General features: G+C 47.7%; 1 protein-coding gene across 1 annotated transcript; it reads left to right on the top strand.

Annotated features, from left to right (window-relative positions):
* Positions 1–7,394: 7,394 nt before the first annotated feature.
* On the top strand, positions 7,395–25,864 carry CXCL12 (C-X-C motif chemokine ligand 12). Its single transcript, XM_059821001.1, has 5 exons — positions 7,395–7,492; positions 12,896–13,013; positions 16,443–16,529; positions 20,215–20,312; positions 22,166–25,864. Exons 1-5 carry the CDS (start codon positions 7,432–7,434, stop codon positions 22,195–22,197), a joined length of 396 nt encoding a protein of 131 aa, XP_059676984.1. The 5' UTR covers positions 7,395–7,431; the 3' UTR covers positions 22,198–25,864.
* The last annotated feature ends 381 nt before the right edge of the window (positions 25,865–26,245 follow it).

Here is a 26,245-nt window from a genome sequence, read left to right as displayed (position 1 = left end):
TTAAGCACAGATTGAACACAGTGGCAATAAATCTTCAATCAGAAACAACCCCACACTGTGAGAAAAAAGGGCTAGATGGCTTTACTGTACTTCTCCAGGTCTTGTAACCGAGTGACGCTCTTTGTGGATGGTTGAAATTTTATAAGCAGCTGGGGATCCATTAGGTTGAAAGATACTGTGGGAGTACCAACTGGTCTCATTCCCTCTGTGTTTCAGTATGTATGGTGATAATCTCCTGAAACATATATTCAGGCCCAAATTCTGAAGCAGAAGTTAAGAAGAGTAGCTACAGCCGCAAGACCAGACCTACTCAAAGGAGGAGAAACAAGGAGCTGATGTTTCTGCTAACATACTGGGGGAGTCGTAGGTCACGGGTGTGTACTTCAGGGACTTACTTCTGGCCGAGTATTTCCCTCTAAATGAGCGAAGTTTTAGGAGCTGGCTTTGAAAACCTTGGTTTATGCAATCAGCTATTAGTTGTAAGATCCAGTAAGGCTCTGAGTAAAATACAACTCCAGCAAGTAAGCAAATGATACGATCTGGCACATCCCAATCTCCCACATCCCAGTTAGGTCCGGTCCTGTAAGACACATGTCCTTGTCGTGTGAGTGACATGTGTGTTAAGTGATGCTAATGATTGTTTATTGCAAACTAAACATTTTTACCATCTGGCAACTTTAGATGACGAATGTCAGAACAGTTCCAGCAAATGAAATGTTTCCATCACCATAAACAAGCTGTTTGCTGGATCTCGCTTCAATGTGAGATTAATACAGCCGCCCGTAGCCCAGAGAACAAATCTCTAAATACAAATTAGATTTAGTTTACATTATCTGCCTCGTCAGCCCTCTGTGTATTCAGTGTACATGTTGCCCAGGCACTAATGCCTGGCTCTGGGCACACAGCATGCTATCCTTTCCCTCCCACCCGATTCTTTTCTTTCTTGCTTGTTTTTATCTTGCCTATTCCTCTGGGCTTTTAGGTGATGCAATTCTGGTTACTCTTTCCTAAAATGGCTATATTCATGGTTTTAATTGACAATAGGACATTTTCAAAGCAACACTAAAATAATGGCCTTCTTAAATTATAAAAACACATTTAAAAAAAAAGCCAGTTTTCAGAAATTTCCTGTATATTCACAGAGAGGGGGGCTTAAAAAAAAAAAAAAAAAAGACTTTTCAAAACCGAAAGCGAAATGAAATACGAAGAAAGTTTGAGCTTGAGGAACGGCTTTTCCTGGCGCCTGGCTGTCAGGCAGTGCCCCGCCTCCGGGCACTAGAGGGCACCCCAGTACACCGAAACCGGCTGCCTCCGCCCGCAGCCCGGGGCGCTGCGGGGCGGTACCCCGGGGCGCTGCGGGCAGGTACCCCGGGGCGCTGCGGGGCGGTACCCCGGGGAGCTGCGGGCCGGTACCCCGGGGCGCTGAAGGCTGGTACCCCGGGCCGCGGGGGGTACGGGCCTGGCTTTTGTGGTTCTCAGGTTGCACCTACATTAGGGCTTTAATTGGGATCAGGAATGTGCTTTTGGAGTGGGCTTCCTGAAGCCATATCCCTATTTACTTTGCTGTCTCTGGATGCGTGAATTAGATTGCTTTGGGATGAAACAAAGCCATAAAATGAACTCCAGAAGGGCATGTACTCCAGTTGCTAAATAGCAATTCAGTCCTTAGGACAAGACTACAGGTAGTCTAAAGAAAAACCCTTGAAATGGGGCGGAATGACTGCTTTGCTCTATAGATCTTATTGCACCATGCAAGTTGCTAATATAGACAAAACCATGAGGCCCCTAGTCTTTGCTGAGGGAGAAGGCAGCTGGAAAGTTTGTTTCAGAGCCTGAAAATCCCCAAAGCCTATAGATATTTGGGTTATGGTGTTTCATTCATGCCTATCTTAAGTTAAAAGCAAATAATAAAAAAATATCCCAAGAGACATGCGACATATTTGGTTAGTCAAAGCAAAGCCTAAAAGAAATGAGATGGGTGCTCTAAGGACCTCTGACCATTTTGACCTGGCCACCGGGCTAGATCTTTTCCCTGCAGGAAAGAACTGTTCAGTTCTGATGCTCTGGTCTTCTGTGCATCAGTTTCCCATGGCGAGAGTACAAAGCCAGAGCTGAGCTTGGCCCTGGTCAAGCCTCCCAGGTGCCTCTTCTTGCTGGGACTAGTGAACCTTTATTGTTGAGGTCTAGGTTCCTCAAAGTGGCCTGCAAGCTCAATGAACCTGAACGCTCCAAGCGAAACCCAAGCAAAACCACACAGTTTTAAACACTCTTGGAATAAAATCCCCTCCACAGCATCAGCTTGGTGCTCAGGGGGAGAACACGCCAAGCTTGGCTCTGCTTTACCCCAAGCTTTCAGGAAACTCCTCACAGTGAGGCCAAGAGCTATGTTCATAACAAAACTTAAACCGAAGCAAAATTTATCACGTTTCAAGTTTCTTCATGAAAGGTTAGACCAACTTGGGATGTGCTCTGCTGGGATAAGAGGAGAGATGGATTCTGCCCTTAAGGGCCAATTTCACATCCATTGAAATCATATGCAAAACTCCCAGGGAAGCAAGCTTAAACCTTTAAACACTGTTAGAAAAGCAGCTACCACAGTTCTCTGTCACTCTAGTTAACCATCTATAAACAGTTACTCACTTGACCTCTATTTGATCTCTCCCTCGGCCCTCCAAGGAATCTTTCGGGGCCAACACACATTATGGGTATCTCTGTGTATATGAACATTTGAGGCTATTTTACTGCAAGGAGAAAAGACCTCTTGCAATACTGTCTGAAACCTGGTTATTTGGGGAGGTTATTTTTTTGCTTCTGCAGAGCAGACAAATCCAACAAATCACTTCTCTTAGTTTATAGTGCTTTGTTGCAAATACTTAATACTAAAAGTCCTATTCACTACACATGTAAAGGAGGAGCTTGGAACCCTGACATGGCAATAAGGAGGGAAAATAGTCTTAGCACATTAAAGAAGAAGGTCAAAGACAGGAGTCACGGAAGATCTTCAAACCACTCTAGGGTTGTCCTCTTCTAGCTGTTGTTCGCATGCGCAGCAAGACTGCAAAGCCTTCAAGCTTGCACCTGATTAATAGTCTTGGCAAAAATTAAAAAAAAAATTATTCATGTAGGAATGTCGCAAGAATAGGACTACTATGAAAAAAAAGAATTTTTAAGCAAAACAAGAATGACAGTAAGGTGGAGCTAAATCTAAGGGCATATAGTCAGTATCTGAAGAAAGAAGAACTTTATATGGATACCTTAATTATTTTTTTGAAAGTAAGATAAATCAAAGACTTTCAGAGTTAAGTTAAAAAGGAACATAAATACATACAAATAATGGAACACTCAAAATCCCTAAGCACTCTTAAGCCTGCAACCTAAGGATATCATACAGTAATTAATGTTGATTTTAAGATTTTAGCTTCTTTCATTTCCTTCCCATCACAGCATCTTACTATGTGGAAATAAGCAGTTTAAACATGCTTTAAAAAACATATCTTGGAAAAAAGAGAGCTGCATCTAGAGACAGAGGTACTAAACGGCTGTAGTCGTTATCATGTGGGCTAGTGGATGATGTTACAACAAGGCAGACATAAGGTTGATTTGGTATCTTAATTGTGTAGTGCCACAGCCTAATACATACAGATTTCTAAATGTAATTATCCTTAACTCTAGATCACTGAATTTCCTGGCATTAACGTGCTTGGTTTCTAATACATTTTACTCCAGATTGCTGAGATGCACTGTGAATCTTAACTCCACTTAAACACAGATTCTGCGTGAACGCTACGGCTGTCCAAAAAATGATGCGTTTAGTTACAGATAAGTAGTCCAGGAAATATTAAGGAAGATCACAGTCAAATAGTATTAGTGAGAACAAGATTAAACAGGGGTACTATTTTCCCAACCCGAGGACATTTAGTTTAATTCTTAACTCACGAAAAAAGTTTCTTAATAATAATGAGTTGTGTTGTACTGGCCAGAAATGGCTTACTTTAGTCATAATCTGTGGGGATTTAAAACAACTTCAGATAATAGTGATTTCATTGCTGGGTTGTGCCAGTCTAAAGTTCTAAGCAACAGAAATGTTGCCTTCTCCCTGTTTAAGAGGAAATGTAATTTGATACAAACACACTAAAAATTTGGAATATTGTATTATTAAAAAAGGCTGTCTCAAGCTGTGTTGAAATCAACAGTAGATCTATTTAAGGTTTCTGAATTCATCCTTTCTTTGTTAGCATTCAGATAAAAGATTAAATTAACTGGCTATTAAGGAGTTCTGGCTGCAGCTGGTTTGTGTGAGGGGTGGGATTCAGCCACCCAGCTCATCGAGGGGTGTAGACTGGATTTTTTTGAGCATTCAGATAAACACTGGTCAATTCTGTGGGAGTTAGCATTAAGTTGAAACGACCTTTTCAAGGAATTTAACACTTGCCAAGTCATTCGACTTCCCTTTTAAATGTACAATTCCTTCAGATTTCCCTGAGTTCATAATTCTAAATTTGGGGGGGCAAACCGTAAGACCCCCGTTGAGAGTTTTTTCCTTGTTTTAGCTTGTTTTCTTGTTTTGTTGCTGTTTAAAACTTAAACTCGGAATCGTTGTACCTTAAGCAGCAATTTGTTCTTGATGGAAAAAAAAATTGCAGCTCATAAAAATTGCTCGGAGTTCAGATGAGCTCGGTGACTGTATGGAGATCTCTTCTTCATCCCAGTAGCAGGAACACACCAGTGAAGTCGTGAAGGCAGCCCCCCGGTGCGGGGCTGTATGTCCGTCAGGTCTCCCCTCCCTCGCTCGCCCCGCAGCCCCTTTCAGCGCTCTCGGGATTTGCGGGCTCGGGTTTGCTCTGACCCGAAACAAAACTCGTCCGCTTGAGAATACCCGTCGGGGGAAGTTCTGGGCACGGAGCAGGCTGGACCGCTCCGGTAAAATTGCCCTGGCAAAACAACCCCGAAGCTTGCTTTGATTTCTGTATCGTAGAGAACACACCTATGGGTGTGTGCAGGTGTGTGCACGCGTTGGGGGGGAAGGAAACAGAACACAAACTACAAGCGGTTCATCCGGCAGCTGTCGAAGCGGGGCGGTCCAGCACCGCGGGGGTGCCTTTCCTCCGATGCGAAGCTCCCCGAGGGCTCTGCCCAGCACCCGGGCGGCGGCGGCGGCGGCGGCGGCACCCCGCCGCCAGGCAGGTCCCGGGCCACCCCCCGGCCCGCCGGGCTCCCCCCTCCCGGGCCGGGAGGCAGCTCCGCGCCGCCGCACCGCGCCGCTGCTGGAGCAGCTCCGGAGCGGAGCCGGCCCCGGCGCTCGCTGCTGGGCAGGTCGCGGAGGCGGTAGAGGGATGCTGCCGGCTGCGGTGTCCCGGGTACTCCGACTCCCTTCTCCTCGGGAGACTGGGTCTCCCACGCAGAGGCGGCTCTGGCAGAGGGGAAGGACAGCCGAGGCCCACGGGGAGCCGAGGCATCCTCCTGCCATAAGGAGGAGGGTGCGAGCCCTGTTTGAAGCTGGCTGCACTCAGTTAGCCAGAGGTGTAGGGAGAGCCCTTGTATCTGCGTGCTACATCCCCTCGAGTCAGCTCTGAAGGTCTGTGCAGGCATTTCCTGGGATACGACCAGTTTTCCCCTCCAGTGTGCATGTCTGAGGATGCTGAGGGGGAGACTGCTGCTCAGATTTAACTCTGATCTCATTCTGCATCCATCCAGTCTCTTTGATTAGATCCTTTGACTGTTTTTCTCTGTGCCTGTAGCAACAGCAAACACACACTATTACTCTTTTATGTGAAGGGCAGTGTGGATGTCCCCTTGTGCCAGCCGGAGCAGTGGTGGGACAGCAGCGCTCCGAGCAGTGTTTGCAGTGGGATTAAGATTCACTTCTCCCATCCCTGCAGGATGTCACAACTGTCACAGCAGTTGTAGCCAGGCTCACAGCACTAGTTACGACTATCAGCCCTTTCAGTACATCAAGTTCCTGTGCTACTGTGCTAGCTTACCTAAAAGAAAGTGGGGAGAGCAAGATAAGCCTAAACAAATTGGTACGCAGGGACAAAGAAACACAAATAACTAGATTTAGGGGAGCTGGATGTGAGAATCAGCTTTGCCAGCGTGCGTCAGGGAGGGAGCCAATTCATGGCCCAGTGTCACCGTAAGCATTTCCCCCAAGCTCCTCTAAGTGAAACCGGCACAGCTTAGCACAGGTGCAGGATTTGGGCCCCTGTTTCCAACCTCATGTGCTGTGGCTGGGAGAGTTTGAAGTTACCCAGGGTATAAACGGCCCGTGCTGTTGTCTTTGGTGTCATCGTGGACCTGCCCTTTAAACACCTCCAGACCAGGCACTCACCCCCTGCTCTGTCCCAACCTTACGCTCTGTCCCAACCTTACCGAGGGTGCCTGTTTTAAATGCAGCCGAGGGGTCCAAATTCAATCAAAGCCTCGATGTTTATTTAAAGTATTGAATGGCAACAAACAGGGCCCCGTGGGCTTGGACTGCAGACAGCGAGGACATGCTTAAGTCAATTACACTTGACAATGCTGTGGTAGCTCAGGGTAAGCGGCACCCCTTAGACCTCCGGGCTCGGCAGCGCTCCCGGGGCTTTCAGCCGAGGTGCCAGGGAGCCCAGCGGCATCTGCAATACAAAGGAGGCGAAACGTGGCAGCAAAAGTACAACTGGGTTCAGCTGATAGGGGGAAAAGGCACTTCGAGCCAAGTATGCAGAGGCAAAAACTGAAAGCCCCCTCTCTTTTTTTTCCCCTCAAATCCCCAGATAAACTTCTGGGAAGATGCTTTGCATGAGGCACTGGATCTGATGCCCAGAGCGCCCGTGTAAATGTAGGTTCGCGCCCACGGGAGCGAAGGGGGATTTTTCTCCTCTTCCCTGTGTGGATGCTGAGACGTTACAGGGTGCGTCCCCACAGCTGCCCCAGCTCTAGCAGCTCTGGTTCAAGAGCAGTGGGGCCGGGGTGCCCACAAGGGCCGGGGGCTGTCGTAGTTTCGCGAGGAACCTTTCTTCCCCCGGCCCGGGCTGGGTGGAGGGCCCGTGCTCCCGGCTCCCCGCCGCGCCGCAGCCCCGAGCTGTGCCGTCCGGGCGGGACCCCCGGCGGGGAGCGCACCGCCGCTGCCGCCCCACGGGGGACTCGGGTCGCGGGGCTGCTGGGGCAAGGACTTTGCCTGGGGGAAGGCTGCCGGGCTGCCGGGCTGCCGAAGCGAAGAGAGGAGCCCTCGCTCTTTTGGTTCCTTTCCAAGCATTTTTAACAGAGGAAGGATGTAATAACATGCCACGGGCAATAAATCATAGGCTAGCTACTCCCCCTGGCTCCCCTCCCCCAGCCCCGGCGCTCCCGGCCCCTCTATAGAGGGAGGGGAGGAGGGGACTCCAGCAGAGCGCCGCAGCCTCCGGGACGAGCAGTCCAGCGTCTGCCCCGCTCCCCGCCAGCCGCCCCAGCATGGACCTCCGAGCCCTGGCTCTGCTCGCCTTCGCCCTGGCGACCATCTCCCTCTCGGAGGGTAAGTGAGCTGCCGGAGCCGGGGGGCCGCCGCTCTCCCTGCCTGCTCGCCGCTTGCCCCGCTCCTGCCTGCGGCGGCCGGGGAGCCCGGCCGGGAGTTACGGTCCCGCGGAAATCCCCGCTCTTCCCCCCTCGCTCCGCAGCTCGCCCGCTCTCCCGGCTCCGGCTCCTGCCGCGGCCCAGATGTGCGCGCCTGGCGAGCCCCGAGCGATAGCTGTTGTGAGCTGGAAGCAGGCAGGCTCTCCCTCGCTCCCTCCCTCCCTCCCTCCTTCGCTTTTTCCAAGTGAAAGCTGGTCAAAGCGGTCCTCTTTGCCAAACTTAACCCAGATTGAAGTCGGCTGGGGGAAGACTTTCAACAGCGCTCGGTCTGGAGGGAGGTGGTTTGGTTGCAAAATATGCGTATCGATTTCCTCTTTAAAAAAACAACTCTAAAAGTTACAAGAAATGAGAAACAGGCGGTTGTGCGGTTCCTTTTCTGTCCTCTTTCGTGATCTATCTTCCCGCGATCAGGGCAGAGCTGAGCCAAAGTGGTCACTCAGCAGGAATTCACCGCACCCCCGGCGAGGGTGCACGGGGAGGTTTCGGGGGGGCGCGGAGAGATGCACTGACGAGAGGTCTGGGGAATAGCGGGCGGGCAGCCGGCGAGCGCTGCCGCGGTGGCATTTGTCGCTGAGGCAGCGACACCGCGGCTGCCCTTCCCGCAGCGTGCTGCAGGGCCGTCTCACAGCCCGCCCGCCCCACGCCGGGCCCCGCGGTCCCGCGTGTCACCCCCGGAGCCGGGCCGCCGCGGCAGCTGGCCGGCTTGCTTGCCAGCTGCCCGCCGTGGGAGCCGCCGTGTGCGGACGGCCCCGGAGACCGCGGCAACCTGCGCCTCTTGCTCCGCATCCCGCGGGGAGCCCTGTGCCGCGGGGCTCCGGGGGAGCGGGGACCGCGCGGGGCAGCCGCACTCCCCACGCGTGGCGGGGCGTGGGTCCTGCCCGCAGCCTCTGGGCATCTCCCGGGCGCTCCCTCTGCGGCTGGCTTCTCGCCTGGCAGAGATTTGCCACCTTTTGTCCGCTCATCGAAAGCTTGCTGGCTGGGAAACGAGCGCCCTTTCAAACCTCCGCTCCCGCTTCATTCTCCCAATCTGGCAACCGAAACTTGGGTGTTCCCCACCCAGGGCGGCGGAGGATGCCCTCCGGTGCCCTCTTTGTTTAGCCTGAGAGAGTTAATCGCTCCCGATAATTTCGCCGATGCCTTTCCACAGTACGGTCCCAGCAGCAACCCCGTCCCGGGGGAGCACACAAAAAGCCCGCGCGGAGCAAGCGCAGCCCCCGAGAGACTCCAACGGGCAGACCCGGCCAGGTGGGCTCTGGCCCCCGCCGCTTACGCCGGGACCCGCCGCGTTGGGGCTGCGGGCTGGAAGCGAGCGCGCAGGTAGCGAAGGCAAACCCGGGGGACCACAGGTGGGGGGGCCGGCCCCGGGCCCTCGCCCCCCGCCGCCACCAGCCCCGCGGAGCGCTGCGCCCTGCGCACGGCGGAGCGCACAACGCCCGGGCGGCTTAGCCCGGCCGGCGGCCGGTGCCCGGGTACCCAGAGCAGGGTCCCCTCGCCCTCCAGTGTGGGTCTGGAGCGAGCTGGGGGAGCGCTGCTGGCCCGCACCGGGGCTGCAACCCGGACGGGAGGCGCGGGAGTAGGGGACCAGGGGCCGCCGGGGGCTCAGGGGCTCTCCCTTTCCTCGCCTTCCCGCCGGCAGCGCTTAGCAGAGGGCCGGGGGTTGGCAGAGCTGCCCGGCTGCACCTCGCTTTGCTCCCTGCCCGGCAGAGCTCCTTAGCTGTCAGCAAACGGCGGCGGGTATCTTTATGGCAGGGAAGCGTGTCGGGACCCGGGTATCTGAGTAAGGAAACGGCTTATAAAGGTTGGAGAAAAACTTGTGTAAGGAGAGAGATCGCACCAGCTTGCAGTCATAAGAGAAAAGTTTTTTGCGTGTCATGTAGTGCTCTCAACCCTGATCCAGATGAAGGCTTGCAGGGCTACCTTGTCCTGGCGTGCAGGTGAGCTCTGAATTCTTCCAAGCCACTCTGGTAAAGCTGTATCTGCCTATCACAGCCTCATTCCCCAGGGAAATGGAACTGTTCTGGTCTTAAAAAGCTGCCAGCCCTCTCCTGATATTGACATATGCACCTTTGGATGAACAGGAGTAAAATGATGTTTCCATCAAATGTTTTGTCTGTTCATGTCCAACCTGCTTGCCTGTCCATAGCTTCCCTCTCCGTTCAAGTACCCAGGGCTTCGCAGCCCACACAGCGAGTTACTGATGGTAACTTTGCAGCAGAACTGGCAACTCACTTGTTCCCTTAGCATCCAGTTCCAGTGTTGGTGAGGCAAGGCAGATCCCTACGGGATGAAACAGGTACTGTCCAACCTTGATAAGTGGCCACTCTGTGAGGGAGATTTTTGTGAGCGCTTTGTCTCTAGAGAGAATTTGCCAGCAGAAATGGGTGTTCAGAGACAGCAAAACTCAGCTTTGAGTTAGAAAACAGTAAATCTATTTATTTAAAAATTAAAAAAACCAAAACACCCAAACCCAAGAACCCTTCTAGTTGAGACCAAAAGAGGTGTTCTCTTTTTCTTTTTGTCTGAGGAAATAAGGCTGAAGGAATGACATTGAGATGTCTGAATAGCGTCTGGCTCTTCTGTAACTTTTAACTATATTCACCCATGTTAACCAAATGTGCCAAATAGATGAAGGTCTCAAAAGCTTTATGTACCATCAGAACTGGTGTGTTCATGTAACAGTACAATTAACAGACTCTACTGATTTGTCCTACCGAGAGAATGGCTTCAGCTTGTGCTAAGTGTTTATTAGATATCAGAGAACCCACAGAGCATTAACTCCTGCAATACAAACGTGTAGAATAATTGGCTTAATCAGCTCTACTGTGCATGGAACAATTTGTTTCAAATTTTGACATGAGATAAGGAAGGTATTTGTCAGCCTCTGGGTAAGACCAGAAATGTCCCCTTCTCAAATTATGGCCCCCAAATGGCCCCTTCCCCCTCCTACTTTAGGATGGTAGGGGTTCATGTGTTGGGAGCTGCAACATGCACTAGTTTTCCCTGGTTTTCAGCCTTGCTGAGAGCAGAGTGAGCCACAGCCAAGTTCTCAGTGCTGGAGGGGTAGTGGCAGGAGATACTGGTTCATTGTTAGTGATGCTGAGAGCTGACCCGGTCAGTGCCTGTGCTGCTGCTCTCTGGCACTCAGTGCCCATTGCTGATCACCAGGCAAGGGGCACAGAAACACCAAAGCAGTTCTTGTGCTGGGAGGGGAGCTGTCATTCCACCTTGCATTGAGGAGACAGAAGACCAAATGCGGGGGCTTCCCCTCTTCTTTGTTGTGCTGGATGCCCTTTCTTGGGCAGGAAACAGCTTTGAGACTCACGGACATGTTAGTCGGGGTTAAACTTTCTCTGCTCCCGATTTTAAGTGGGATAGGATCGAAAGTCTCTCTCCCAGTCTCAGAGAGGACAGGATTGCATTCTCAAAACCTAGATCTGAACAGTTCTGGGCTAAACTTGGTTGGTACAAGCTTGCAGAGACACTTCCACGGCAGCTGTGCTGAGCGTTGTTGTACGACTGCATTCATTTTCAGCCCCCCTTCCCATACAAACTCACTGATGTGTAGCTATCAGGCACAGATTTGCAGTGAGAAATCCTAGTGCCTTTCTCCCTCCTTTCCGCATTAGCACTAGTCAGTCTAGTGCACATTCACGAGGCTCAGCCTGCAGCCCTCCTTCCTCCTCCCCCCGCAGATGGGAGCTTCTCCTCCCATTTATTAACTCATAGATGATATCACTGTTTGGACTGCCATAAAACTGATAAAAAAAGTCCTCCAATTTTGTTAACTTATAGTCCAGATCCTGGTGTGAATCTGGAGGAACTCTGCTCTCACTGATGAATCCCCGTTTGCCCATCTGCCTGTGGGATCTGATTCTGGCTCATCTCTTGGTAGAGGCACTTGGAAAAAAGTGTTTTCCCTCCTGAGGACAGGGTAATTTCATCGTGTTGTCTGTGGTTATATGTGCTAGAGGCAGGCATTGGTAAATGTGCAATCTATGCAGATCAGCTGCACTTCTTAAAGCTGTCTCTTTCCTCACCTTCCTAGACGGCAGTTTAGGGATTCCAAGCCTTTCCCTGCTCTTTAGTTTTCCATCTGCCTTTAAGGGAGCTGGGTTCGGATGCTGCCAGTGCTCCTGTGTGGCTAAATAAATAGGGCAGCAGATTGCCATGTGGGAGCTAAGCCCTGTCAGATACAGATCTGACCATCTACAGCATGAGCCAGACCTTATGGTCTCTCAGAGGCTGGAAACTGCTCCAATGAGAAATTGTTTAAAATCTTAGGCAGCTCCTTCTAGACTTCCAGGCAAGGCTTCTGTGTTTGTATTTTAGTGTGCATGGAGCTTTGAAACTTCCACACAGAGTGAGGACCTTATTTATGTGCACTTTGTTGCCATTAATTAAGTTCTGCCATTAATTAAGTTCTGCCGTGGAGAAATTGGGTAGCAGAAGGACTGTATCAGAGGCTGTGGTGAGTGCCAGGTTGCTTTTCTTCGCAGTTCTGCATGTGTATTCATTGCTGGTTTTTAGCCTAGGGGGCTAAATTTAATTCTGTCCCCAGTGATGCCAGTGACAAAACTCCCATCCAGTGTGGTGGTCCCCGATTAGTATATGGAGAGTGCACTGCTTGATAACCGGCTCCTCGATTGCCGTTACTTTGCCACAGGCTGGGAGTTCAAAAGACTCCGAATCTCTCCTGCGAAACTACTGTGATCTCGCACCTCCTTGTGCGAATACCTCGGCTAGGAGTAAAGGTTGGCTGCGGTGGGGAAAGGTCAGCCGCTGGGCCCTGGGAAAGCCTGAAAGACTCGGGGCTTTTCTGTAGCCAGTAAGTCCCCCGTGAAAAGCCTGCACCTGAGCCGAGCCGTTTTGATCTGAACTCTTTGGAATTCATCGCTTTCTTCTGGCTACCTTCTAATTTGGCCTCGGGTCAAAATCATTTGACAAGAACAACACTGAGGACAAGTGCCCCCTCTTTTGGCCTTTATCTTGTCTAATTACCAGGAGCATCCCTGCACAATGGAGCAGCTCCTTATTCTAATCTCTTCTTCTTTACTTATCTCCATTTTCTCTCCCTCTTCTTTTGTCTTCCAAAATCCCACGGACCAGGGTTGAAAGGCTGGGTACTGGGGTAAAAGGATTGTGCTGTGAGCTGGGGGCAAATGCTCTCCCAAAGCTACAGCTTTTCTATTGCTTTTTTTCACCTGCATATTTGGAGGGAGTTTCTGTCAGCCCTGGTCTGTGTATGGGTGCTGCTGACTGGGAGCAAGAGGGAGTAACATGTCCTTTCTCTCCCTGTGTCCCGCAGAGAAACCCGTCAGCCTGACTTACCGATGCCCCTGTCGATTCTACGAGAGCAACGTGGCAAGAGCCAACATTAAGCACCTCAAAATCCTCTCCACACCCAACTGCTCGCTTCAGATTGTGTAAGTCTCTTACTCTTTTCAGCTGGGTGCAGATCTCAGGTGTCAAAAAGAAGAGTCACAGAGCTGGCTCCTGCTTTGGTGACTGCACTTCGGTCTCTCTCATGCCACGAGTTCCAATTCATCTCTTCACCCCATGTGTCAGATACAGCTGGACCCTGCTTTACCACACACAAAGGAGCCCAGCTAGGTGTTTCCCAGCTGTGTTCTACCTCTGTTATCTCCCTGTGACTATGTGATCCCATGTCCTGCTCCCCCATGGGTGTGTAAGCAGAAATGTCAGACAGGCATTGCCTTCGATGTAGAGCTTCACACCTTGGGGAAAAGACTTTACAGTGGTCTGACTCTTCTAATTCTCCACTTTTCCATAGAGAGGAGCAAAATAAGCAAAAGGAATTCCTGGATTTCGTGTAGCCTCCACAGGAGGTACAGACCCTAAACATGTGCTCGCCTGATCTAGGGACACACTTACCAGGCAGTGACTGACTCCGGTAAATCACAGATCATGGCAGGACAGAAATGATGGCTTCCCAATGGAAAATAACATCTTCATTTTTGCTGAAAAAAAAGACACTGATTTTCAGGAAAAATGGGATTGTAGATTTCTCTGTGTGTGTGTTTTTAGGAAGGTCTTTTTGGTTCATTTGCTCATGGGTGACCCCCTCCCTCCTCTCCCAAAATTAAAAATCTTCAGAAGAAAAAAAATAGCATTCATCTTTTCATTGCAAGGGAGCCTTACTACTATCAACTTACGTTGACCTCTGTAAGAGGATCTCAGTGACTAGATTGTGTTTCTGTGCAGTGCTCCCATCACTAGTTCTGTCTTTGATGCGTGTCAAGCTCTTCCAGTTGCAACTCAAATGCTGCAGAAAGCCATTCTTTGTCATACAAAACATTTCTGCATTCGGGAAACTGATGTGGTTTCATGAGATTTCTCAGGAATGTACAGATGTATTGAAGAGCATGTATCTTCATATTCATGAACCAGTTTTTATTCATATCATTTTTTTTCTTCTTTAAACCACTCTGGGTAGATCATACACATTTTCTCATGTGTGCTTCTGCCTTAGGATTTGGTGGAGGACAGTGAGAAAAATGTAAGCCTCAGCTGAGAAATAATTTCCTTTCACAAAAATGGCAAAACCAGCTGTGACTAACTCTGATCTCTACCTATAAACTATTTTGGAGGCAAGCATCCAAAATGCAATAGTGTATGGATTTGTGCTCTGGGACTGTCAGTGGATGTCATAAGGGTCCCAGAGCTAAGGCTTTGTAGAGGATTTGGAAATTTCTGGAGTAGTTTCAAGAAAATGACAGGCATTTAAGACAGGATAGAGTATACATTTATCTCCTAACTAACGTCGGATCATAGTCATTAGAGATAGATAAGAGCATGAAATGCAGAATCACAAACAACTCATGTTCTTGGCCATTCCTGACCCAAATGTGTTTGTTTGCAATGTGATTTAGTGGCACACAGAACACATGAACATATAGTTCACCATCTTTTTGTTACTTTAAAAGGTAAGGTACTTAAAAACTTACCTCCAAATACCCCTGAAACATCATGAGTTCGAACTAGGTCTTTATCAAAACAGAAGCTGAAATGGAATCAAAACTAACACATAAGTTTCTCATCTTGATGGTTTTAACCACACTCTGAATTTAGTGGATATGCATTATACAGTGAAGGTGTGAGTAACTTAAAAGCTACCATTTTCAGGAATAGAGAATCTCAGTGAAATCATATCATTTCAAGGAAAGATCTTGTATTTTTTTGCACAAGTACATTACCCTTTATGGTTGAGGGAAATTGTATGTGAACAAAAAGCCTAAGAGCAGGCTTTTGTCTTTGGTTCTAAGGGAAGTCATCTCCCCAAATGCAGAAATCTCCTCCGTCAATGTCTACTTCTACAAAGCCCATCCTAAATTTCCTGCTTTTCAGTACAGGGAAATAGGCATTTTTAGCATGCAATTAATTACATCCTAAAGTAGACACCTAAACCAGTTCAGATTAACACTCTATACAATTGCCTAGGTCTCTGCCATGACTGTCCAAGGAGCAGGGGCTGACAGGCTCAGAAATAAATGTCTAAAATATCAACGTCTTAATATTAGGTGAGAGGAATTGCATTGCATGTGGCTGGAGGCTGGTTACGTGTTCTTTTGGTTCTGTACCCTGCGAGGCCAGCTCAAGAGTTCCCAGGCATTGCTAACATCAGCAAATCCATTCTTACTCTCTGTTGGTATCACTTAACTGGAAATACTCCAGCTTGGCATTGCTGTAAGGGAAATATGAATTAGGCCCATTCATCTCTTTATTGGCGCAGAGCTTGCAAGACTGGATCTTCGATGTGTTTATGTTACAACTGTGTTGTTGCATAACTTCAGACCAAGGAGGCTTTTTGACCTGTTATTTCTTACGCCATAGTTTTATATTCTGCAGATTTAATTTTATAAAGCAGGGAACATTTTGGCTTCCATCCAGCAAAATGCTTAAACAAGTACTGAACTTACTCCTATGGGCATTTCCATGAAATTGCTGTTCTTGGCACTTTTGCATGGCAGGCAGGCTGTTTAAGGAGAAATTTCTGAGCAGCTGGGGCAGAGGCAGGGTGCTTCGGGGAACACGGGAGATCACAGCACTCTCAAGAGGCCCTGAGATCCCTGGAGGGTGAGACCTGCTGATGCGGGTGAAAAGCTATTTGTACTGCTTCTGTATGAAAGATGCAGATAGCCCAAAGGCCTCACAGGGAGTTCAAATTAGCTGAACAGTCTGGTGTGGAAAGTGCAGCTTGGACATCCAGGAGAAACCCCTAAGGAGGTTTCTGCTTTTGTTTCCAGTGCTGAGTGAACATATGAGGGAAAACTTGCCTCTGTCACTATGGTACTTCCAGTTGTCTTTCCCTCTTCAACCTGTTAGTTCAGTCTTGTAGAAAACAAAAAGCTAAGGAGTGACCAGACCCTTTCAGAACATCTGAGAGGTATGGTTTGGTGTCTGTCCTCAAAACATGTGAAGCTTCAATTTTGAATTGAATCTGAAAGCTGTTCTTAATTAATTCCTTGCAAAAATGACCTATATTTACCATATCAGTATTTCCAAATGAAATTTAGCTGTTAGCACTGAACTCGTAACAGCCCAGGTATGAGTTAGAAAACTTAGATTCAAACTCTGTAGCTGTCCCACTCCCACATGCATCTCAGTACAGACCACAAGAATCAGCATCAGAGGAGACAGGTGGCAACAGTGCTTCGAAACCAGGGATATTTATAATAGGTGACTCGAGGATGGCAGGGATAATTCATCCTCTTCATGGGTTAACTGAGAGCAGCGCTGACACCCAAGGAAAATAAGGCATCCAGGGGTGGGTGGTGGGTGTGGGCTGAGGAGCGTGTCACACTAGACTCACTCTGACTTTTCTCCTTTGGCAGTGCAAGGCTCAAGAGCAACAGCAAGCAAGTGTGCATTGATCCCAAGTTAAAGTGGATCCAGGAATATCTGGAGAAAGCTTTAAACAAGTAAGGCAAGAGACAAATGGACTTAACAGCTAACATCCTGAGTTATTAAAGGGTAGAACATTAAGGGCTGGCTTTTACCATGTGGACAAAGTACTCGTGGAATCGATATTGTTTTGAAGATGGGTTTGGAGTTGACCTAGTCTGTATTAAAACAACAGCTTCTAGTATATCCTAAATGTTAAACTAAGAGTTTTGCCAGGGTTTGAGGCAAAATCTGTCCTAATGAATCTGTTCTGGGGTCCTCAACTCATCCTCTTTTAAAAGAAGCCGTTCTCCCAAGGAAGATGCTTCCTTTATGCCCCCTCTTCCCCAAACTAAACTACAATTACTTCAGAATCTATATTATTCCAGTTTCTTTGGAGCCCCTTCTCCATGTTACACTGGGGGTCTGTTTGCACAGGCAGCTGAGGCCTAGGGGGTCTTGGCGCTAAAAACTGTTTCTCTGCTGGCCAGTGTGGAGTGCTATTAATATTGGCCAAGACAAGTTATGCTGCCGTGGATAAGGCTCTCCCACAAGGCCAGGGGAAAACCAGCCATACTTGGCAAATTCAGACTTTTAAAATCTATTTTTATTCCTCTTGAAAGAGGGTGATCATGGCTACTCTGAGGTGGACCCAGCCTATCTCAGTTCAATTTTACGGTGAGCAAGAGCAGCACAGACAACATTTCTGTGCTGAGTTGCAGGGGAGGGCTCTAGCCTTCCTGGGATGGAAGATAAGACAAGTGATGGTACAAAGCATTTCCTTGCTTGCCCAGAGCCCTGGGCTGCTGCTGATCCAGCAGCGGCATTTTGGCCAGCAAGCCTACCTGTGCACTCAGTGTTCCTCCCACCCTTGCCACCATATTCCCACCCCTCAGTAACCGCGCTGTAACCATGCTGAACCTTGTCCTCCGTACATCTGTCGGGTAAAGGCAGGGCTGGAATCCAGTCATTTGCAAAAGCAATGCATTCTTGGAGAAATGTGGGGAAGGGTATGGCCCCAGGGCAGATGTGAGGCAGTACAGGTAGCTGAATGCCCTCCTCTGTTTGCTTTGTAAGTGCATCTGCCAAACAAGGGGTAGAGTTAAAAAAAAGGCTTTGTTCCCCTGTGTTTTTACAATAAGCAAGGGGAAAAATGCTACCGGAAGTGGAGAGATTCCTCCATGCGGCCCTTTTGGGACCACTCTGGGGCCAAGAGTGAGAAGGAGGAGGGAAGGAAGCCAGCTAACAAACTGACTGTGATTCCAGCCCTGACAGCTCTTCCCATCTCATCCGATGCTCAGTGCCTTCTTTGCTGCCAGCACTCAGCCCTCTTGTCCTTTGGGCAAATTCTCTGCAGAGGTCATCCAGGTTAATGGTGCCAGGATGGCTTTGGATTTAGGCGCAACTGAACCTAAGAGCAGGATGTGGTCCATGCTGACTATCCTAGGGGCTTGAGCTACTTTGTTTTCCAACTTGGGAAAATCCTCAAGCCCCTGCCTAAGTTTCCGTTTGCTGTCATCCCCAATGAAGCCCTTGGTGCTGTTCATAATAAGACCTGAAACTTAGGAGGCACTTAAGAAATTTGTAGGGTTGGGCAAATGCGATTATGTGCTCAGATCCTGCCTGCCTGACTTAGGGGAACAGCTCAGCTGGAACACGTTCTGCTCTCACTTCCACTGGTGAAGATCTGGGGCCAGCTGTACTGAAACCAGTGAGCCCGTGCCTGATCTCCAGCCAGATTCTGGGTTTTGTTTACCTAACGCTAATCCAGAAGCAATTCTGCTAATTCGGTGGATTTCATCCTGGTTTACATTGAGTAACAGAAGAGAATTTGGTCCCAGCTCTATGAAATAAGATGACAGAAAGCATATATCTCCATCACCTAATCCTGTAATCATGGCATTATTTCCATTTTCCAACTAGTAATGCTAGCACCAGTGGCATTTTCATGCTCCACAGACAGTCAGGGCTCTGTCTGTAGCATTTTCACAAGGCATGGTTTTGATATATTTTAGTGCACAGCTTTGACTTCTTCAATGAAATGTACTTTGGAATATATTTATAGCGCATCAAACAATTCATATATTTGAATTGGAGCCATATGAATGTTGGTAGTTTAAAACACCGATATCCCTCTAAACTACTAACAGCTTGTAAAATAAATCTATATAGATCTATAAATGTTAATGTAGCTATCAATTTCAATCAGCCATATATTATATTTTTTCACTTGTACTGAAATTGTATGAAATGTGACATTACCCTATATGCACTAGCAATAAAATGGCTAATTGTTTCATGTTATGAAAACCCAATTGTACATGGGAATTTATTTTTCTGGAATAAAATCAATACATTTTGTAGAAAGGGCTCTTGTAATTGCTTAAGTAAAATCCAAAGTGTCAAGACATCTTAATCTATACCGGTGCTTCAATATAAGAGTATCTTTCGTGTTATAACTTGCAGCTAAGAGCGAGGAAAAGTTCATAGAATATAGTAGTCCAATATGTTTGATTGTGAAAACAGGGACGATTTTTAGTAGGGAATTGTTTTGCTCACTAATTCTGCTTAGCCTTTATTATTGCTTTATATTCATCACATCTCCATGTAATGTACCCACTTATGAGACATCAGTAAAATACATTCAGGCTGTCAGGAAACCAAATTCCTTAACTGGCTTTAAAAATCATTGTGCAGCTGCTGTGGCCAACATCATTCAACATTCATTCATTTTATAGACAAGGGGCAAATCGGTCCTCTCTTGAAATAGCTAACAAATCCTTTATCACTTCCAGGCAATCCCAGTCATCATTTACAGTCCAGCCTTGACTGTCCTTCCCTTCTCCCTTCATGCAAGGATATGTAAAATCAGCCCCTTGCAGAGTAAACAGAGAATGATCCTTGCTTGTCCATTGTCACATTAATACAGTCCCACCTCAGAACTTCCCCTCAGCCCGACATGTTGGAGTCCATTAAGCTCAGCTGCTACTGCAGGCACAGATAAGAGAGCTTATGGGTCTGGAGAAGATAACAAAGTCAAATAGGAAAACCCTTTCCCCTGAGCCCATTGGGAGAAAGGAAAGGAAACTCCCAACTTCTAGGGGCTGGCTGTGATGGGAGCCAAGCCGTCCTGCTGCCTTTCTCCATAGTGCTTGCGAACCCTGGTGTGGCAGCTCTTCCTAATTTCTGACCTCATTTATAAATAAGGGCTGAAGTACAAGACGCCAAAACAACTACCACCAAGTGTGTGCTGGGTGAATGCCCCACACAGTGGGGGGCAATGTAGGTGAACATCTTCACAGCCTCATTTGAAGGAACTGACTGCCCACAAATCCCATAGAATAGCCACTGGTTCTTGTTGATGATGTCAGTGGGAATACTGGGTGGGAAGCCAGAAATCCAGCTCCCCTCTGCTTTCATAGTACCTCAGGGGGTACCGTGTGGATGGTGAGGCTCCTGGCTGACAAGTTCTAGCAGGCGTTTGGGGAGGCTTCGGTGTTTTGGGGAAAAGAGTTGTTCTGGCCTCATAATTTGCAAATGTCCTGTCACCAGGGCACTTTCATTTGCCTACCTTTCCTCGGAGGCAGAGGGGATGTGAAAGGGGATGTTATCTTCATTTGCACCCTGCCAGCAAGATGTGAAGGGGCCATAGGATGAATGTGAAAAAGGCCTTTGTATATGGATAATTTATGGCAGTCTTTTTGTATTTTTCTTTTAATTTAGACCACGTCATCGCACTCATAAAAAAAAGCAACAGAAGAAACGGGGCCCACTCTGCCCTTCCCGTGCAACACCACTAAAGTCTCCAGGGAGAAAGAATGGTAGGAGGCATTAGTTTCTGAGCTGGGATACCTCAGTTTTAAGTCCCTGCTCTTCCACTGACCATCCTATGTGACCTTGGGCAAATACATTAGCCTATATACACCTCCAGTTTTCCCCATATTTGTTGAGCATAACATCTGTATCCTCCCTGCAAAGGGGTATTATATAGATAAAACTCTTAAAACAGGGGGAAAGTTCAGCCACAACAGAGGTGGGAAAATTTTCCCATTTTACAGATGGGAAAATGGACACCCAAAGAGGCCAAAATAACCCTGAAGCAAAGCCGAAGTCAAAAGCAGGGTAAAGGTTTGGAAGCCCTGTGTCTTTTAGCTGGCCGTATTCCTCCAATACCAAACTGACAGTGTTAAACTATAAATAACAGCTGTGAATTTGTGACTAGTGTTTTTTAATGACAAATGCAGCACTGGCTGGTGACAACATGATTTTGTGCATTGGTGACTGGTTGACATCTCTCCTATGTGAGATGCTAGGCAAGTCCCAGAGAATATATGCCAATGCTCTGGATGTCCCAGTTGTTTTTTTCCCATTAGAGTGTTGTGTCCTGCCTTTCTGCACCAAAAGAAGTAGGGTTACTGGTGTGGGATATTGGAAAAAATATCTTCAAAGAGGAGAATTTTGCTCATGGCTTAGTCATGCTCTTTATGCCTGGATGAATTTTCCAAAGCTACCTTCACTGAGAGTAGCCACAACTGTTGCTGGCTGTGGTCACACAGTCTTAGTTGTCCATCAGGCATTGAAAGGGATGTTTGTTCTGATCCTGTAGGCTAGACAAGACATGCTGGGACATGAGGGTTTTTGAATACCTGGTGTTTACCCTCTGACACTTGTAACTCAGCCTTAGTGACCTCACCTAGATTGCAAAAGGCTGATCAGCCTGGAGCAGGAGCAGGGGTCACTTCATACAAAACCTGGAGGCCACCAGCACAGACTGGCTCCTTGTCTGAGTGAACCCTGCACACAGTACCCTTGCACTTTGCTGTGATGCCTAACCCACCACTCCTCCTGGGTACCATGCTCACACTGAGCATGGGAGACTTGATTTGTCTGCCTCCTGCCCTCAGCTCCCTACCTCTGCACTTAACGCCTCACACATTTACTGTGCAGCACGTGGCTGCTCACCCTCCCTGTCACCCCACCTTCACCGGGCAGCTGGTCACCACGAGCTGTGACGTGCTGCCCAGCTGCTCACAGCAGGTGAGGTCCCAGAGCAGGGAGGCCATGGGGATGGTTCCTGGCTGGGTAGCACACTTGGGGGCCTCTGCTCTCCAGCCACCCCATGGTGGGAGCTGAACACCAACAAGCGCAGAGCATGGGATGTCCTCTGTGTTCCCTCCATCATCACAGAGACCTGGCACCCTGTGGAGCTGCCATCCATGATCTCGAGCAGGGTCATGGGGTAGGGGCAGGGAGAGGAGGCATTCCCAGTGCCACTTGCTCCACTACTGGGGCTGCTCACATATAATTAATCCCTCCTTTCCCTGCTGGTTTTTTTGCCGAGTCTCTTTGCCCACCGATAATTCTCTGCTCTGGCTTTCAAGTCCAGAATAAGCTTCCTAGCCAGCCTTCCTATGTTAGCTCTGAACACCTTACTAACTGATGAGCACAACCTGCCCAAAATAACTCCGATTGCTGGGTTTGCCCTGCTGGGTCCCAGTAGCTCCTTGTGGAGAACTTCCCACAAAATGTTTGGCAAATACTGGTTGGAGGGGCTGCAAAAGAAATGCCTTTGGGTTAGTCCAGACACAAATTTGCTGTTTGACTAGGCCTGATATCAAAGCTTTTGCAACTGAAATAAACCTTAATAGTGTTTCACTTTGTTCTTCATCAACAGGAGGTTCAAGATGTAAGAGGCAAGCATTGTAAGCCGTCTACAGGATTTCTTACTGTAGGACCCAGAGAGCAGATAACCAGTATTAGGGAATGAATACATTTCACTGTTATCATGCAGCACAAAAGCAACGCTTCATGCATTTTCAAAGGGGGTTTTGTGGTTTGGATTTTTTTTTTTTTGCACAAATTGGCTTGCTTTCACAGTGCTATTTTTCTATAGTAAGATGTAACTATTTGAGAAAAATATGTTTTTATACAGGTTGGTTTATTAACTAGCACTGAGGGCAGATATGAATTTAACCCTATGTTATTATATAATATTTTATTTCCTTTGCTATGTAGAGGTTCTGCTTTATTTAACTTTCTTTTGGTTCATGCAAGTCTCCTGGAGTTGTAAACCTAGAAGGACATGAACTGTACAGTGCAATGATGTTGTGTAAGTAGTGGATGAATTCCTTGCCTCCAGAAGTCATTGAAGCCAAGAACATAGGAAGGCTAAAAAGCATCAGACATTGATGAAAGTGGACAGCATTATCATGGGTGACATTTATAGGTATTAAACTCAGGGCTACAGGGTTAAAGCCCTTGTCTGAAGATCAGAGACCTTGGTGACAGGTATGAGCAACTGGGTCAATGCACATCTGATATTGCACGGTGCTAGTACTTGGTTTGTGGTAGTTGTGTGTGTGTTAGGAGCCACAACACTGATCTGATGTCACCTGGCTTTTCCTATGTTCCTGTGTTTCTGATGACAGATTTTAGCACAAAAAGGAATGGGTTATTAAAGGTCTAAGCACACGATCATATTGCAAGTTGCTGGAGGAGTCAGATACGCTGCCACTGCCACGTACCAGGTGTGTCTTCCCACCCATCCACAGGAGGTGGCTTCAGCTTGCCTGGTTGGCTTTACACTGAAGTAGGTGGAGATGCATTCATGTGACCCTTCACCAACGTCAGTTACTGAACAGTCACGCATACCTGAGGGCAGTAACATCTTTGATTGCTCCAGAGATACCTAAAAGAGGATGTCTGTCCATATCTTTGGAGAAAAGAGATGCCTGGGGCAAGAGAAGGTCTGCCCAGTTTGTGGAAGGAGTGCTGTTTCTTGGGTGTGGAAACGAAGGCCAACAGTCACAGTTCACCAGTGGTCATGGCCCTGTTTGCTGATGAACAGGATAGCCTCTGCAATTTCCTTTGCAAAGTACACCCGGAGACAGGTACCACTTCTTGCACCAATCCCCTCTCTCAACCAGAAATTTCTTTCTCCCGATTCCTACCTGTGTATGCAATATCTTTGCTATATAGTCTATGGAAAGACATCTGCAGTACTGCGATAATCATGCTATGCTGCGCACTGGGATCTGGGGCGAAGCACATTTGTGCAGCATAGTGCTTATGTTTGTATGTATCTGTGTGGGTATTGTAAACAAAAAATGTTGTAAGATTGTATTTTTTTTCGAGCGGGTTGCTTCAAAAGGAATCTTCCCTCTTCCCTGCAGCCTGTGTTGGGAACACCAAGAGGGGTGTTTCACTAAGCACTCCTTTTTGTGGCAGGCATCTTTTGTTGCCAAAGAGGCACTTTGGCTAGCCAGGGATTACCTTATTTCCATGTGGATTCAGGTAAAAATCTTGTAAGTATTTTCCTTCCTGCAAAACAGCGGTATTACAGAGTGCTTCAGCTGGGACCACATCACCTCATTTGCTTTAAAGTAGAAATCAACTGCTGTGCCTAAAATGTATGTGTGTGTGATTTTGACATTCCTTCTATTGTTATCATTACAAACCTGGTGCTTTAAGTATTTTTTGTGTCTGTTTTGAAAGGTCTGGTACCACTGTACTTGATGAGAATTGGAGTGTTGATTTCAATGGGAGTAGGATCAGATCCTCTGTTGTAAGGGTAAAGACAGAAAGAACTTTTATGAGAAAACTAGAGTTTCTTGTATCTTCCCTGGACAGTACTTTATATCCTAGGATCCATCTCCTGTCCCCACACATGCATCTGTGATTGTTAGTGGTTTGCCAGGGCAGACATGTTGGGTGTCAAAGCCAAGAATGACTTTGGGGAAAGTGTGGAAGAATCTTGGTTATCTTGGTTCTGACACAAACATGGAGCTTGTCCTTCTCGCCCAGAAAGGTGTATTCTTCACACATGCTTCCCATCCAAGGACAGCTTTAGGTCTGATCTGTTCCCATTGGAGTAAATGGATAATTAAATAATCTTTTGTCTTTGATTCAACAGCATACCTTGCTAATGATGATAGGGGCCATGAAGATTTTGTTTCTAGGAGAAACACTGGCTTTCCAGTGAAAAGGGGGGGGGGGCGTAGATGTGACTGTACAGCCTTGCCAGTGCTCTGCTGCAGTCCTCATTAACAGGGAGTGCATCTGGGGTCAGCACCAGCAGGGAAAGGTCTCTGGGCACATGCCAGCCCCACATTACAGCCTGGGCAAACAGAGTACTTTGACAGTAACATTGAGACGGACAGTGCTGGAGCACCCCAGCCAAACCCCAGTGTCCCAGCTCTGGACAGTGTAGCCAGGTAGTGGAGGTACTGCAGGAAGTGGGGTCAGCCCTTTCTTTTAGGGGCAATCTAGTGGGCGTTGCAGGGGTAGGCTGTGCTAAAGGAACGGCATTTGCTCCTGGGAGAAATGCATGAGTAGCAGCAGGAAGGAAAGGGACTCCCTGCAAGGCCAGGGAACACTTACAGCCAGATGGTGGTTGTCTGGGTGCCGTGTGGGCTGCCTGCCTCTGGCACTTCTTGAGACTCGCACTGTGACCAGGGCCCTCACACCGCTGTCATTACTCATGTAGCTAAGACCACTCAGGGCATGGGGCTGCTTTTGGGGGACCAGCACCATGTCTGTCCCTCACCTGATCAAGGTTGAGCCCAGCATGAATGCAGGGGTGACACAGACCTGGCCAGGAATAACTGAAGACTTAAGTGAGAACCTGATAAAAGCTTTCTCTCGCTTTAGACCAAAATTCAACCTTGAGCAAGAAGCTTTGCTTTTTGCCTGACGTTATTTACATGATGCATCGGGAAGAGTAGCCGGGCCCTCCACACTAGAGAAATCAATCACTCGGCTGCCCCAAGCTCCCTGCGCTATCCTGTGCATCGCACGCTGTTCCTCCTGTGCACACCACAGTCTTAGCAGGCTGAGAAGCAGCACTAGCAGAAACCCGCTCTGGGAGAGCACTAGATTTTCCTTTCTGCCTTTAACTGTTGACCAAAGACTGAATCAGGGAAAGGAAACATGGGGAGATGGGAGTGATGAAGGGACCACACGTGAAGTGAAGGAAGGAAAAGAGACAACACCGAACTGGTGCTGAAAAAGCAGCTTCCACAAATGTGAAATTGTCACGTGTGGTGTTTTCAAAGTGCAGCTGTGGAATCCTAAGGTTGGATTTATTTTTTTTTAAAGAGTAGATACTATTTATTGCTGTGCCAATTTTTTATTTATACTAGCTTTACACTTGTATGTATGAATATCTTATCTGAATTCTGCCCGAGGAAGGATGAAGGGTGACTTTTTGATGTGTTTTTAACTAAGGTGTTTGAGCAGAGGTGACTGTTCATTTTGCAATGAAGACTATATTCAAAGTGAAATATACACATTTCGTTGAAAGTGCAGTTCCTATAGAAGTTTCTGTTGCTATTTTCCCTTTGTTAGCATCTAGAGGCTCCTTTTCTCTGGCAACTTGTTTCTGAGAACTCATCACCTAAAATCTGAATTTTTTTCTTTCCCAACATCCCACCAAGACAAGCCTTGTCTGCAAACATGAAACTCTTGTGGCCAGAGAAGAAAACATATATCATGATGAAAGGGCTGCATGAACCTCCCATCTTCCGCTCCTTAAGAACTCACTGTTGTCAGAATGTGGTAAATACTGTACTTTATATTTTTATTAAGTAAAAAGAAATATCTTCCCAAATAATGTGAAAAGTGTTTTGTATTTGTGTTCCTGTAAGGCAGCTTTTATGGAGGAGTTATATTATGCTTTTGAAATTACTCCTTTCATAGAATATTTTGAAAATAAACACTTTTATATTGTTGTAATTTCTCCCATAAATGTGTATGC

Source organism: Gavia stellata, chromosome 9, assembly GCF_030936135.1.
Source record: "Gavia stellata isolate bGavSte3 chromosome 9, bGavSte3.hap2, whole genome shotgun sequence".
Taxonomy (NCBI): domain Eukaryota; kingdom Metazoa; phylum Chordata; class Aves; order Gaviiformes; family Gaviidae; genus Gavia; species Gavia stellata.
This window is presented reverse-complemented; position numbering and strand designations above follow the sequence as displayed.

Excerpts from the sequence above, each read along its gene's own strand:
- CXCL12 (XM_059821001.1), top strand. The coding sequence starts at position 7,432 with ATGGACCTCCGAGCCCTGGCTCTGCTCGCCTTCGCCCTGGCGACCATC. Across the intron at positions 7,493-12,895 it reads GACCATCTCCCTCTCGGAGG|AGAAACCCGTCAGCCTGACT; the intron begins GTAAGTGAGCTG and ends TGTGTCCCGCAG. Across the intron at positions 16,530-20,214 it reads CTGGAGAAAGCTTTAAACAA|ACCACGTCATCGCACTCATA; the intron begins GTAAGGCAAGAG and ends CTTTTAATTTAG.